General features: G+C 52.1%; 1 protein-coding gene across 4 annotated transcripts; it reads right to left on the bottom strand.

Annotated features, from left to right (window-relative positions):
• Positions 1-735: 735 nt before the first annotated feature.
• On the bottom strand, positions 736-15185 carry C21H16orf89 (chromosome 21 C16orf89 homolog). 4 transcript variants are annotated; one of them, XM_045993486.1, is made up of 10 exons: positions 15117-15185; positions 14710-14943; positions 10522-10671; positions 9133-9283; positions 7992-8109; positions 6158-6293; positions 5425-5529; positions 4249-4335; positions 3983-4036; positions 1853-1932 (listed from the first exon to the last, which is right to left on the bottom strand). In XM_045993486.1, the coding sequence occupies exons 2-9, from the start codon at positions 14921-14923 to the stop codon at positions 3999-4001; spliced, it is 999 nt and encodes a 332-aa protein (XP_045849442.1). In that variant the 5' UTR covers positions 14924-14943; positions 15117-15185; the 3' UTR covers positions 1853-1932; positions 3983-3998. The 4 variants fall into 4 exon arrangements, with proteins under 4 accessions (XP_045849439.1, XP_045849440.1, XP_045849442.1 ...); XM_045993483.1 differs by lacking the exon at positions 3983-4036 and having other exon boundaries at positions 736-1932; XM_045993484.1 differs by lacking the exon at positions 3983-4036 and having other exon boundaries at positions 736-1932; positions 6158-6290.
• Between the last annotated feature and the right edge of the window lie 243 nt (positions 15186-15428).

The raw sequence follows: 15428 nt of genomic DNA, 5'->3' as shown, positions 1-15428 counted from the left end.
CCTTCTCTAGGCTGTGTGCCTGTCTTGGTAAACTTTGCTTTGTGATGCAGTATGTGGAAGAAATCCTTGAAGCCTACGGAGTGCCAAGTAGGTATTAAATTCCGGCCCTTGATTCCTCAAGAAAACTAGCAATGCAGAAGCAAGTCAAACTTGTCAGCGAAATCCAGGACCATTTCTCTGTGCCTGACAACTTAAGAGCACTTTCAGGAAAGCATTTGGGGGCACCAGAAGAGGATTAGACAGAGGAGATTAACTCCCAAGAGAAAGATTTAGAAGAACCACTGGCCCTCCCTGCAGGATTATTCAGCTGAGCACAGAAGGAGCATGGGTGTTTGAATTCAGATTCTCCAGTACAACTCAGTACTCACACTGGGATGATCAGCAACTGCTTTTCACTCTGAAGCAAAGCAAGGTGATGGACTTAAAGAACCTTTGAGTCCAGAGGTGCCTGGGTGGCTCAGTGGGTTAGAGCCTCTGCCTTTGGCTCAGGTCGTGATCCCAGGGTCCTGGGATTGAGCCCATGTCCTGGGATCAAGCCCCGTGTCCTGGGATTGAGCCCCTGCTGAGCAGGGAGCCTGCTTCCCCCCTCTCTCTGCCTGCCTCTCTGCCTACTTGTGATCTCTGTCTGTCAAATAAATAAAATCTTTGAAGAAAAAAAAAGAACCTTCAAGTCCAAAGGACTGGGTTTTTAGATGATTTTCCGACCCCAGTCTTCTTTTGACATGCCTCTGTACATAGCCTGATATCTGTACCACAGACAGTGGCTGGACCCATGATAACATTCCAGAAGGTCTTTCCTCCAACACTAGATTAGTGTCAGAGTTCCAAGGAATTGTATGTCAGCTGTACTTCAGGAAAACAAAACAAAACAGAACTATAGCTGACATGCTCAGATATACTCACACTGAAGCAGAACACCAGGGAGGAAGCGCGTGCTGGGAATAAGGAAAGGGCTGACAAGTCAGCTCTCCATGCCCACTGCTTGGGGACAAGCTCCCCAGGTCATGTGACGTCATCCCTCCTGCTGCAGGAGGCAACACTCACCTGGAACCTACTGTGTTATAGGAATGGTTCTCTGTACCCTACAAAGATGATGGTCACAGCACTGCGAGGAATCTTCAGGCAGGTGCTGTAATTATCCCAGTTGTACTGATGAGGAAACAAAGTTATAGAGATGCTAAATGACCTTGGCGAGGACACATGGCTCATCAGCAGGACAGCTGGGATTTGGACTCAAGCAGCCTAGGCACAGCCGCACCATTAACCACGATGCCACACTGCCTTTTGTCAAAAGACACGGCTGTGGCAGGACACGACATGGCACTGTAGAGTTCCTTGCAGGGATATAAACATGTTATGTTCTGCCTTTTGTGACCTTATCTCAAGTTCGGTCATGACTCGCACTGTTACGTTCAGAGACCCTTATTTCTCCCCCGGGAAAGATGCAACCATTGACCTCTGAACAAACTGCCTTTAACGCTCACGTTATGGGTCTCTCTGGAATTTGTGTCGTGACTTGAAACAGAGCCCTAGAAGTTGTCCCCACGGCTGAGAAACATGACTCGACTGCACTCTAAATTTATTCATCTGCTTCCACGCCTGGCTCCCACGCCTGGCTCCGGCCCCACATCACCTTCCCTGGCCCTGCTCCCTGAGGGGACGAAGCTGGGCTGCTTTGCTGGTTGTTTCTTCTGCTGCCTCCTGGTCAGGGCATGGCCTGGGCAACCCGGGATTTAAGGGAGGAAGGACTGATGAACGGCATCCATTTTCATCTTAAAGTGGCAGGCGTGGAGACATTTGTCTCGGCGACTGTGGCTGGTGCCGGTGAGGACTGCCACAGCTCTCCACCTGCTGGGTGGTATTCCGCCAGGACGTAGAGGAAGCCCCCCAGGGCGGCCACAGCCGTGGCTGTGTTGTGGGAGGAACAGCCGTCTGGGGAGAGAGAGTCCTCCCTGTGAATCCTGTTGTGAGTTCTGGCCACAGTTCTGTCATGAGTGCTTTTCGGATACTTCCCCAGCCAGCCAGGTCCTGGGCCAGCCACCCATCCACCAGCTGCCACAAGTGCTGGCCACTAATGGCTTCCTTCTCCAGAGAAATGGCCCTGGCCAGTTGGAGACTCCTCATCAAGGTTATGCCTCCTCCCAGGGACTTACTAACACAGGACACAAAAGACCAGCCTTTCATCTCAGGGCAGGTGACTCAGGTGCAATTTCCACTCCAGAGCCCCTTCCCCTGGGATCTGACCTGAGGCCACACCCTTGTCCAGCTCCTTCCCACCTCCCCTTGCTCTCAGGGCCTGCAAGAGACCTTTGAGAATAGCATCCTGTGGCCCATTTTTGCAGATAGGGAAACCAAAGCTCAGTAGTAGGGCTGAGTTCCCCAGCCCTGGATTCCCCAGGGCTCATTTCTTGACCTTGATAGCCTCTCTCGTTCCTGCCTTATTTTTGTCCGGTCCCAGGTGACCCCAGCACCTGCCTGACACCTGCCAGAGACAAGAAACCCTTAGAGGTTTCTTTGTTCTCTCACCCCCAAGTGGGCCACCCACCTCTGTTTCTTCTGAGTAGGTGGAGAGGGAGCCAGGACTTTCCTCGCCCCCTCACTGTCTTGGAGATGGGAAGGACCCCAGCTAGGGCCTTTGGAGGGAGGGAGAATGCAGGTTCCAAGGAGCCTAATTATGCATGCCAGCAGCTCACACTGTCATATGCCAAATACCATGGGGAGTGCGCTGCTTGGTGACCTGATACTAACCCCCAGCAGCTCTATGAAGGAGGCACTGGTAGGTCCCGATTTTATAAAGAAACGGAGGCTCAGAAAGGTTGAGTGATCCCCACAGTGAGGAAGCAGCAGAAGCAGATTCCAGCTCTGACAGCGTGATTTCAAATCCTGTGCCCTAAATCTCCACGCTGGCTGCCCCCTGCTCCATGGGTGTGCAGGGGGTGTGCTCCAGAAGGAGAGGAAGCGCTGCTCCCTCCCGGGCAGTTCCCTCCACTGCCTTCAATCTGTAGGGACCCCGGGAGGACCTCGGCCCTTTCTGTAGCTCCCTCTCCAGCTCCAGCTCAGTCTACAGTCCACTGTGTGCCTCTAGGGAGCAGCCAGCTCTCCAGTGTGTGCACAGCAGACCCCCTACCACCTGGCCATGGGTAGCCACAGCGTGTCAGGGGCCTCTTGAAGTCTCCTGAGAACTTCTCTCCCTCGCCCAGCCCAGCCTTTGGATTTGTGCTTCCACTCCCTCCCCTTGCCCACCTGCGGGCAGATGATGAGGCTATAGTGGGCTCTCACAGAGACATTTAGTTACTGGAATCATCCACCAACCTAAGCTGGGCATCTGCTCTGGGGGCTGGCTATCACATCTCCTTTCCTGCTTGTGTTTTGCAGATATTTATTTTTTAACGATAATAAAATAAGGAATCAGTTATTTTCTTCCTTCTTCCTCCCTCCCTCCCATATTAAATCTTGCCTTTCTTCCCTTCCCAATATAACTATATCTGATTCTCGGTTTCTCTACACTGGTGGACTGACCACATAATTTATCATCTCAACCAGGGGTACTTCGGGGAGGAAAGGGGGTACTATTCATAATGACTCCAGGACAAGAGGTGTAAGCTGGGGACATCTGGACATGTGGTCACGGGGACTGCATTGGTCACTTGCCTGTTGGCTCAAAGATTCCCTCCTGCCCTTTTTTGGCTCTAAACCACAGTGCACTGACCCTTCCAAACTACATTTCCCAGGATGCCTTGCCCATCAGCTTCTGGCTAGGTTTGAGCAATAGCAGACACGAGCTGAAAGGAGTACCCCGTCTCTTCCCCATCTTTGCCTCCTCCATGTCCAGCCCCTGCAGGCTCTCCTAACCCCGCCTGGCTCCACAGTCCCTCCAGCTCTGCTTCCGGTGAGGGTCGTGGCTTCCTGCAGTGGTTAGTCTCTGGGTTTTCTCACTTTTCTGGGTCCATCTCTGGCAACACCTCTGAGAAGAGTTCCCTACCTTAAATTCCCCCGCCTCAAGTTCCCGGTGCTGGTTCCGTTTTCCTGACTTGACCTAGACAGAGAGGGGGTGCTCTCTGTTGTGACTGTCAGTAACATGCTGAAACTTCTTTTATGTTCCTTTCCTGGAGACAAGATCTCTGGACTCCTGCTTCCTCCCCCGCCCTGAGGGAATAAGGCACATTTCCACTGAGGTCAATCTGTGTGCAGCCTTTCTGGGGTGTGTCTTGGTTTCATGCCCAGAAGGCCCCTGGGTATTTTCATTACCTGTAAATTGTTTTTCTCGCCTCTTCACTCTCCTCAAAACATGCTGTTGGCGTGGAACGGCTTTCGAGAATTCTTCATCTTCAGCAGCTTGGAGAAGAGTTGAAAGGTGACCTTCTCAAGATGGATTTTCACACCTTACTGACCAAACCTCCTCCCCCTCACAATACCTCAAGAAACTCGGGACTTGCCTCCGGAGGTCCTTCCAGAAGGTTCCTGGAGCACCTGTCTGCAGATCCTTACACACTGCCTAAATTTGTCCCCTACTGATGTTTCTCCCGTTGTGGTCCCCCAACCACCCATATCAGGAGAGCTGATGTGGAGGACCTTCTTAAATATGCAACATTCCACAAACCCACCTTCTGTCTGCTCAATCGGAAGGTCTGGGGGCCTCAGAATCTTCATTTTATCACCTGTTCTATTCTAAACACAGACTATCTTATTTCAAAAGCTTTGCCTCGTTGAGCATCCCAGGCTTCGGCCTGTACTGGGAACCTCCTCTGTGCCATACACAGGACAAATGGTTTCCCGTGTGTTACGTCAGCTCCTCATAGTTCAGGAAGGAAATTATTATACCCATTTATCTACAGATGAGGAAGTCAAGGCTCAGCGAGGTAAAGAGGACCAGCTGCCCAGAGTCACACAGCTGGAAAGGGGCTGTGTCCTCTCTGCCTCCTCTTCTATGTCACTTGCTGCAGACATCTCCCTGAATATTCCCACCCAAAGAAACTTCTTCCATATTTTCTTTCTCAGCCTGTTTCTCCTTCTCAGCCCTTATCAGAACTCACAATTAATTCACTTACTGGTAAATTTAGGGGGCTTCTGCCTCTTTTCTTCAGGGCCCTAGTGTTCCCTGGAGCCTAGAAAGGGTCTGGCCCAAACTGGCCCAAAGCAGGTGCTTAGGAAATAGTCACCGAAGCAATGCATTTGTTCCTGCAGGTGCAGGGGGCCAACACCATCCAACAAGACTGTCTCCCATCCTGCAAAGTTTTGGCTTCCTAAGATCCAAGCCCATTTCCACATGTGTGTGTGTGTGTTCGCCTGTGTGTTTGCATGTATATATGTATTGCAAATCTCTCTCTGAGCCACTAGGACCGCTGTATCATCTTTCTTCACTTGGCCAGAAACCCAGCTCCCCACCAGCCTCCCGCTTTCAGCCAGGGTGGACGTGCACCTCACCGGGCCTCCCGAAGCATCCTTCCTGTGGCTTCTGCCAGCTGAGAATGGCCTCCAGCCACTGGAGCTTGTAGAAGTCCAAGAAGCCACCGATTCCACAGAACATGACTGGAAGCAAAGACAGAGGATCCTCTACAGGCCTGCCCCCAGGCCCACCGGCTTCCACCGTCCAAGGCTGCACAGTGCCACGGGCCTCCTCGGGCCAGCAGGTGGGGGCTCAGTGCAGTGGCTGGAAGAAGGCAACTCCCAGACTAGGTTCTGCCTCCCACTGAGGGCCTTGATGGGAGTTGCTCAAGAGTTAGTGTCAGTAGAGGGATCCAGATCCCCACGCCAAGGAGCAACCACTCAGAGATGCCTTTCCTGCCTCATCTCTGAGCTGGTCAGTCAGTCCAGAGTTCCATCACCGTGTCGGCCCTGGGGGGCAGGAAGCAGTCGCGTTGTGGCAAGTAAAATACAGGACGCCCAGTTAAAGTCGAGCATCCAAGAAACACAGTGCAAACGTTAAAACACAAGAATATCCAAGGAAACATTCAGGATAGACTTGTCCGAATAATCTATTCAGTGTGTCTGAAGTTCAAAGTTACTTGGGGCATCTGTATGTCTTTCGCTAAATCTGGCAGCCTGTGTGTGTGCGTGCGTGCGTGTGTGTGTGTGTGCGTGCGTGCGTGCATGCGCGCGCCCCCTGGATCAGGCACACCCCTCCGCTCTGTCAGTAGAGAGGAGTGCCAGGGCTCACTGTTCTCCATGAAGATGTCCCGGGTCGGGTAGGCATATCCAATGGCCTCAGCTCTCCGGTTCAGTTCCATCATGTTGGCACAAAAGAGATTCATGTAGTGTTGGCTCTGGCGGAACAGCCCCTCTGTGCATCCCTTCTGAGGGGAAGAAACAGCCAGAAGGATGGATGACACACCCACACTCTGCTACAGGGGAAGACTTGTAGTTCTGAGATGGTCTGGAAGGAGGTTGCCTTTGAAGCAGGTCTTTCCTCTTTATGCAGAATTTCTTCCCCATCTATACCCCTGGACTGCTGGGGGCTCCGTCCCCGGGTGGAGTTGGGGGGGGGCGTGGATCAGAAAGAGCTGGGTTTGAGTCCCAGCTCTGCCACGCAGGAGTGGTGTGACTTTAGTCGGCCATGTCAACCTTTCTGAACCTCGAGGGTCTCAGCCGCAGGGGGAGGGCCATGCGTTTGGGACTGCACCAGAGGTGCTCGCTTAGATGGGTGGTACCATAGTCAGGAAGTACCCGACACAGCCCGATACTGGAGCGATATAATCATTTGCTGCCGCCGCATTCCAATTCCAGGCTAACCCAGCGGGCTAGCTTCAGTGCTCTCAAAGTGTGGGCCACGGACTGGTCTCAGGGACGGGACAGGAGACGAGAGGTGGATTTGCCAATTTCCGTAACTCTGTATCAGAGTAGCTTTCTACCTGTCCAATCTAATAAGCAAAATAATTTTCCTCGTAGTTTGATTGTTATTGTATGTACAGAAATACTGGATAGTGACAGCTTGCAAACAAAAACAATTTTTTAAAAAACCTGCCTCACTAAAACATTAAGTACCTGCTCAGCTAAGAATATCTTTCTTTTCTTTAAAGACTTATTTATTTATTTATTTGACAGACAGAGGTCACAAGTAGGGAGGGAGGCAGGCAGAGAGAGAGGGGGAAGCAGGCTCCCTGCTGAGCAGAGAGCCCGATGCGGGGCTCGATCCCAGGACCCTGAGATCCTGACCTGAGCCAAAGGCAGAGGCTTTAACCCACTGAGCCACCCAGGTGCCCCTCAGCTAAGAATTTCTGCACAAGAAATAACCTCTTTCAATGGAGATAATGAGCCTTACCTTTCCATATGGGGAAATATATATGCTTAAAAATTATTATCCTTATTTAGGGCTCCTGGGTGGCTCAGTTGGTTAAGCGTCTGCTTTCGGCTCAGGTCATGATCCCGGGGTCCTGGCATCGGTCCCGCATTGGGCTCTCTACCCAGTGGGGGGGGCCTGCTTCTCTCTCTACCCCTCCCCATACTTGTGATGTCTCTGTTTCTCAGATAAATAAATAAAATATTTAAAAAATAAAATTACAAAAATAATTTTATAAAACTAAAATTATCATCATTATTTAGTTAAGTTTGAGCTGCTGGGCTTGGAAGAGCATTGGGGGCCTGCAGAGGTCAGGGTGGGGCTGGTTTGTTTTGGTTTGTTTTTCTGGAAGCTGCTACGGACCAAATATTCAAAATCCTTTTCCATTTGTTATCGTTTACTGAGGTTCTTTCTGCTGCTTCTCTTTTACTCTTTCTCTTTGTTTTCCCGACGCCTGCAATCCAGTTTTGCATGCAGGGCGATCTGTCCAACTAGAATCCCAAATCCTGCCTCCCCACCCCCACCCCTAGTCTGGTTCAATGTTATAGCGGACAGACGGCAGGCTACTCTTGCTTCTCCCTCCTGATGTCCGAAGCACAAGCCCCAAACCCCGCTTATTTTCCTGGTGTGTAGCATGCAAAACCGCACTGCCACAAGCCCCTTTTAATCTTTGGCTCTCTTCTGTGCATGTGGCTGGCCGGCACGGGGCACTTACCATTCTGGCTGAGAGGAAGAACAGCAGCTGGTGGGAGAGGCCGTAGCCTGAGCAGCCGGGCTTGGTCATGAGGGTCCTGCACAAGTCTGAGAGCCTGCAGGGCTGGCTGCTGTCTGTCCTGCAGAAGAAGTGGTTCAGGCCCTAGAGAAGGGTGCCCTGAAGGAAGCCTGAGGACATGAAGCCTGCTCTGGTCCCTGGTCCCCAGCCCCCCAGTGATTGTTAGCACCCCAGTATGCTCCAGGGACCCGGCTGTGCTACCCCAGCAAGGGGAGGCGACCTTGGAGTTATCCTGGATTGCACAAGCTCCAGGGGGCTGGGACTTGCTCCGTGGGACCCCCAAGTACAGTCCTTGGGGGACTACCCATTACCGTACCCAGCAGTTTTATGAACCTAGGGCTGATTCAGGGCTGGTTCCAAGCCCCCTGCACAGCAGGATGAAATTGTGAGCTTCACTAGGCTCTCCTCCTACTTGTAGAGACCTACAGCCCAGTGAGGGGGCCAGAACCCTAGACAAATGTAAATTCTATCTATGGCTACCAGTGGTGCTAGGCGAGTCAGCCTACTAGGGGAGGTCAGGGAAGGTTCTGGAAGAAGGAGTGGCCCTGAGGTGTAAGCAGGGTTACTTAGGCAGGGGGGTGGGGTGGGGCAGTGGGCGGAGGACCACAGATGCCAGCCGGGCACAGGCAAAGGTTTAGAAGTGGGACAGAGTAGGTCCTTTGGAGGGTCTAACAAGAGCCCCAGGGGCTGGACTAGAGGGGCCTGGAGACCTGGAAGGGCAGCAGGAACTGGGGCTTTGTTCTGAGAACAACAGGAAGCTTCATACTGGGGGCGGAATGTTCAGATGTGGTTTTTGAAAGGATCCCTCTGGTGTGAGAGACCAGTGGGGTGGGGGCTGGGGGGTCAGGGCATTCAGGGCATGGGGTGGATGTTTGGACCTGGCTGAAAGTCTCCAGTGGAGAGCGGGGTGGCGGGAGAGGCAGCTCAGGCGCAATGGGGGTGAGAGAGGTTGGTGTCAGGGTGGCTGGGAGGTGGGGAGGCTGTGCCTGGTTCTGCACCGATCCTTGGACTGTGGAGACAGGAGGACTAGCAGAGAGCAAGTGATTTGGGTTTTTGGAAAGTGAGGGCAATGTAGGGGGCCCACCCTGTTCCCAGCAGCTGCACCAGACAGGAGTCACTGCGTTCCTCGGAGAAGGAGTCCTGTGGCTCAAATGTGGGGTAGACCATGGAGGCATCTGTGCTGGTCCAGGCATGCGGAAGCTTCCAAAACCCAGGCTGGATGGTCGGCTGGAACTCTGGCAGAAAGGCGGGGTGAGGAGAAAACACCCAGGGGCAGTGCACCATGCCTTACCTCATTGCACCCAGGCTCCTAGAGCCTAAGCCCAGGAATTGGGTGTCCCTGCCCAGGTAGCCCTGACCGCACACAAGCCTGCCCAAGGCTCTGAACCTTGCCTGCTGCTTGGGCATTATGTTTGAAACATGCAGGAAACTCCTCCTCTAAAAAAAAATTTTTTTTAAATCAATAGGAATTGGGGTGCCTGGGTGGCTCAGTCAGTTAAGCTTCTGCTTTTAGCTCAGGTCATGATCTCTGATCTGGGGATCGAGCCCCAAGTCAGGCTCCCTGATCAGCGATGAGTCTGCTTCTCCCTCTGCCTCTGCCCCTCCCCACAGCTTGTGCTCTCTCTCAAATAAATAAATAGATAAAATCTTTTTTTAAAAAAGATTTTATTTATTTATTTGACAGACAGAGATCACAAGTAGGCAGAGAGGCAGGATGAAGCAGGCTCTCTGCTCTGCAGAGAGCCCTATGTGAGGCTCGATCCCAGTACCCTGGGATCATGACCTGAGCCGAAGGCAGAGGCTTTAACCCACTGAGCCACCCAGGTGCCCCAGGTTGGGATGGCCTTAAGAGCCAGGATGGGGCACGTGGAGATCAGAGGTAGGGGCGGGGTGTGGTGGTGTGCAGCTGGGCTGTTGTGTGAGAAGGAAGGGTGTACCGGCTAACCATCTCCTTGTTCATTCCCACACACCTGACTGGGAGCTGGGAGTCTAGGTGGCTGGACAAGCATGAGGGGCTGGTTTTATACATCACCCCCCTCTATTACCCCAGGAATGATACACACCAGGCTTACAGGGTGGATCAGAGAGATACTAGCAGAATGCTAATATTTGGTGTGCAAAGGGCTGAATTATTTTTGAGATATCTTACTCTCTGGGACAGACCAGATGCTCCCCTCTTGTCTAGGATGAAGGTTCCCAAGCCTGGGGTGAGCTGAACAAGGGAGGCATGTTCCTTACTCCCAGCCACTCTGCCCCACCATTCAACCCCTCCCCATCTCATCACTCCCCGTGCGGGTGGGAGAGGTCATCACAAGCTGGCCAGGGATGGCCAAACCTTCCCCAGGTTCAGCCTGTGTGCTTGGCCTACAGGAATCAGTTGGTTACAGATTGTCCCAGATTCTCCGTTACGCCAGGAGGAGTGCGCCCAGGTGCTGTGTTCCTGAAGTAATGGGACTCTAGCCCCTGCTGTTACCTCTTAGGTACTTGGGATCACTCAGCTTGAGGTAGGAGATGGATCTGTGGAGGAGAGGTTCTAGCGTTTCCACTAGCTTCCCCACACGCAGGCTCAGCTGCTGCAGCTGGGGGTCCCGGGCCCACTTTTCCTGAGCACCTTTTAGCTGCACTGGAAAGGAAAAGACTTCATTCATTCCATCATTTGACAAACGATTTGAATAGAAAAGATTATCCAAACTTATAATGCTTATTGAATCTCTCTTTCTCCTCCAGTTCCTGAGAGGAAAGAATTGGCTGAGCTTATTGGAAATTAGACCTGTGGGGCTCAGCTGGGTGATGGGAGTGAGGCCAGTGTGCTGGAAGTTGGCAGCTAAGAATTTGGTTTCGGGAGGTAGGCCTGAGTTTAGATCCTGACTCTAATACTTTCTTGTTGGATGACCAGAGAAAGATATTTAATTTCTTTCCATTTTACTTTCTTCATCTATAAAATGGGGGTAATGATGGTCCTTACTTCTTAGAGTGGGGAGTTGTAAGGATTAAATGAACTAATGCATAGAGAAGACTTAGCATTGTCCACGGTGCAAAGTCGGCATTTAATAAAGTTTAGCTTTAAGTATTAATTAGGGAGATCTAAGGTTTGCTGTACAAGAATGAGGAAGGGATTCAGATGCGGGGTGGGGAGCCGTGGTGTACAGTTGAGCAGGTTGTGTACTGCACAAGGGCAGCATATATTCCTATCATGGGTTTGTATTTGTATTAAGACAATTTTCCAGCAGATGGCAGGCAAGCGACTTGAGGAAAGAGACACCTTTTTCTAATTTTCACATTAGAATTCACATTTCAAATTTCACCTTTCGACTAGCAGTGGTTCTGCATGGGTGGGAGAAAATGGTCACGGTGGGGAGATAAGAGGTGGTTGAGAGAGGAGATGTGAGGGAAAGCCTCAGCACAGGGCTGACAGGATGAGAGATGGCCTGAGTCCAGATAAGAACTTTGATGGGGAGGGAGGATGTGGTTTAAGAGTGTGTTAAGCAAGTCTTATGGGGGGTGATGAGCTCTATAATACTCTTCTCCAGTTTTGGCTCTCTCCCTGCACTCGAACCTAGGCTGTCTGCTTCTGAAGCCTTGTTCCAGACTGCTTGGCTCTATTGCAGCTGGAGGGTACTGTCCTCGCACCCAGAAGGGGTAGCCAAGTTAGCAATGAGGTGCACCCAACCTGGCCTCATGGTGGTATTTCTCCCTGCCTGGGTGGCTGCTGCTGCCACCTTTTGGATCACCGTCCTGGCTGGCAGAGGCAGCTGGAGGGCCCCTTTTCTCTCTTAGGGAGGGTCAATGTCCACTTGTCTAGCCCCAAGCAGAAAGGATTTGGGAGACCAGTGGGTATCTTGTTGTAACTGGACGAACTCCCTCCCCCTCCCCGAAGGTGAACCCCTTCTCTCTGTCCTGGGAGGCTGAGAATGAAGATAGGACGTTCACAAGGAGAGCTGTGGCAACCTGCCAGTTTCCACACCCTTTCAAGGCCTTCCTGCATCCTATGGAGCGACTGTCAAAACCAATAAGAAATTGGGGAAATGATGGTGTGTGACCTCCAAGCCTTGGTTGCAAAAGACATTGAGGTTCCTGCCTTGCTTCTCTGAGGTCACTTGCTCTGGGAAAGCCAGCTCCCATGTGCCAGGGCACACAAGTAGCCATATGGTGAGGTCACATGGTGAGGCTCCTGCCAGCACTAACTTGGCAGGCCTGGGAGTGAGCGGGGTGGCTCCTCCAGCCCCAGTCAAGCCTTCGGATGATCACAGCCCTGGCCCACATCTTGACTCCAATCTCATGTGAGACCCCGATCCAGAATCCTAGCCCGACTCTTTCTAGATTCCTGACAGTCATGGTGAGATGGTAACTGTTTTGCTGTTTTATGCAGCTGTTTGGAGATATTTCGTTACACATCTATAGGTTATGGCAAAGGGATGGGGGAAAACTGTAGAGAGGAGAGGAGAGGAGAGGAGGGTCTGGCCCTGGTCTGAGGCTGTCGTGTGGTGTTGGGTTGGGCCTCCATTTCCCTCCTTCCCAGCCACCTCAACCCTGTTCAGACAGTGGGCGCTGAGTCAGACAGAGCAGGGTTCTAAGCCCACTGCCTACATTTGCTTGCTGTGTGACCCTGGACATTCTCTAAAGCCTGTCCCTGCACTGGTAAAAGGGGATAATCATAATGAACTTACTTCAAGGATTGTGGGGAGAAGTCAGCAAAACACCCCACACGAGCGTTAACCTTGTGCCAGCACTTAGTGGGTACCCAGCGAACTTTATGTTTTATTATCTCGTGGACCCCAGAAAGCACACGGCCAAGGGAACCACCTGCCCTTCCTTCTCTCTCCATAACGGAACGACAGGTCCACGGGACAGCTGCTGACAAAAACTGTTGTCTTGTTCCAGGAACAACAAAGGCTGCTTGGACCGAGCCCAGTGCTGTGCTGCCATCTAGGGTGGTCAGAAAAGTCAATGCAGGGGCGCCTGGGTGGCTCAGTGGGTTAGGCCTCTGCCTTCAGCTCAGGTCATGGTCTCAGGGTCCTGGGATCGAGCCCCGCATCGGGCTCTCTGCTCCGTGGGGAGCCTGCTTCCTCCTCTCTCTCTGCCTGCCTCTCTGCCTAGTTGTGACCTCTCTCTCTGTCAAATGAATAAATAAAATATTAAAAAAAAAAAGAAAGAAAAGTCAATGCAATGTCCATCTTCCCCTCAAGGGCTGTTGGAGGTCGATTTGAATATGATCAGCTGTGAAGCATAGGGAGGTTACTGGACCTCTCTGTGCCTCAGAGTCCCCACTTGCAGGGAGAGCAAAACCAGAACACTTCCCCCTCTGGGCTGTCTGGAGATTACGAGCCTCCTAAGGTACATTTGCCAGGCCACATGCTGTGGCTTTGTGGGGCCCTTCTTTTATTAAAAAAATAGATCAAAGAGGACGTCTTACGACTGTATAAGTGTAAATACGGATATGTCGACATTATATATTAGGGCATTCTCTTTGACTTAAAAGCTTATTTTTATTCCTTTTGACTTTAACAGAAATCAAAACAGGATGCCTGGGGGGGTTAGTCGGTAAAGTGTCTGCCTTCGGCTCAGGTCATGATCCCAGGGTCCTGGGATTGAGTCCTGCATCAGGCTCCCTGCTCAGTGGGGAGCCTGCTTCCTCCTCTCTCTCTGCCTGCTTCCTCCCTCTCTCTGCCTGCTTCCTCCCTCTCTCTCTGCCCCTCTCCCCTGCTCACATTCTCTCTGGTGCACGCTCTCTCTCAAATAAATGAAATTTAAAAAAAGAGAGAGAGAGAGAGAGAAATCAAAACATTTTCATGGGCCTCTGAAAGTATCTTGTGCCTCATGGGGAAGCCAGCCCTATGGTTTATTACTATTATTCATTTCTAGAGGCATTATAGGACAGGGTTGGGATTAAATGGAGACCCTGGTCCTAGCCTGAGAGGATCTTATATCTTGGGGGTCTCCAGCATGGCACCTGGGGGCTCAGGAGTGTGGGGAGGACACTGGGAGGCCAGGCATGGAAGCAGACCTGTCCCAGAGCCCCTCCTTTTGCTGGGACCTGGAGTCCAGGGGGGTGGAGGGGGCAAGCTGCGTTGGCCACCCAGAGGGGGTGATGGGGAAGGGGGGCCCAGTCAGAGCCGCAGGTTGATACTAAGTCAGCTCTTTGTCACTTAGGTCAAGGTGGCCTTTGGAGAGGGGCTCCTGTAACTGGGAGTAGTGTGTGTGTGTGGCGTGGTTCCTTGTTTGCCTTGGCCTATTGTCAGCTACTTCTAGAGGATCTTATATCCCTGAAAGCTGAACGAACACTTGGCTCTTATCTTGGAGCCTTCAGGTGGCTTTGGCTAGAAGAGGAGGGCGTGCACCGCAGCCCTATCTTAAGGGTTTCTGGTCCTTCCATAGCCACATTCCCATTAAGGCCCCTCGAGAGGGCATGCACCCTCTGTCCATCTTGTTCGTGACATATCAGGTCTAGCCCTGGTCAAACGAATCGTTTCCTCCCAGGAAAAGAATAATTTCCAAATCTTTTCCCATGTAGTGTCTGAATCCTTTTTGCTTCCAAAATAATTGAGTACAGCGGGGCCCCAAGAGCGCTCCAAAAGGAGCCAGCCTTCTAGCAGAGCAGGGAGGTGACTGGCTGAGAACCGTTTCTCTGGTGGCCCGTCCAGGGGAACAAGCGTGTACCCACCTTCCAGCACTCGGAACCCCACCACGCCGTCCAGGTTGATTTCAGGCAGCCTCTTCTTCAGGAAGGAGGTGGCTCTCTCCAGCGCCGACAGGGTAAGGCCCACGATGGTGGTGGCCTTGCCCACTGGGGTGTCCGGTGGTGCCAGTGGGGAGGGCTGCAGAGGGGGTGGTGGGACCAGCAGCAAGAGCAGGAGCAGGAGCCGTGGGCTGGCCATGGCTGGCCCTCTGCCTGAGGCTGGAGGAGTGTTTCAGTCCCAGGCAGCCCGCCCCCATATACACTCCTCCTGTCCCTTCCTCCTTGCTCCTCCCCTGCAGAGCTGGAGACAATTGGCGGGCACGGCTGACCCAGCAGCCTGGGGTAGGCTGGGCAGAGGGCCATGGGAAGGGCAGCTGGAGGGGTCTGCTTACCGCAGGCGGGTGGGGTGGGCGGCAGTCAGGCCAAACCAGGACTGGAGCCAGCTGGCTGCAAGCTCCCAGCCTTTCCTTCTCATTCTTGATTCTCCAGGCCCATGGGCTAAGTCTTGGACCTACCAATTGCAGTTATACTCCAGATCTAAAAACACGGAAACATTAAAGGTTTTTCCTTTTTTGTTGTTTGAAATAAGTTTGGAACGAGCTTGTTTGAAACAGGATATTAACTGTAAAGGCGGGCCACGTGGGCACTTAAAAATCATCCAGTGGCCACATTTTAAAAAGTAAAGAAAAGCAAATGAAATTAAT

Source organism: Meles meles, chromosome 21, assembly GCF_922984935.1.
Source record: "Meles meles chromosome 21, mMelMel3.1 paternal haplotype, whole genome shotgun sequence".
In the NCBI taxonomy this organism is placed as follows: domain Eukaryota; kingdom Metazoa; phylum Chordata; class Mammalia; order Carnivora; family Mustelidae; genus Meles; species Meles meles.
Note: the sequence above shows the minus strand (reverse complement) of the source record. Positions and strands in the feature narration are given on the sequence as shown.

Bases quoted from the DNA above. Each gene is read 5' to 3' on its own strand.
- C21H16orf89 (XM_045993483.1), bottom strand. From the start codon at position 14,923: ATGGCCAGCCCACGGCTCCTGCTCCTGCTCTTGCTGCTGGTCCCACCA. The intron at 8,110-9,132 runs GTGGGCCCCCTA...CTTCTTCTGCAG, and splicing joins GTGCAGCTGCTGGGAACAGG to GACAGACAGCAGCCAGCCCT. The intron at 1,933-4,248 runs GTAATGAAAATA...CTCTCTCCCCAG, and splicing joins GCGAGAAAAACAATTTACAG to ACGGCTGTTCCTCCCACAAC.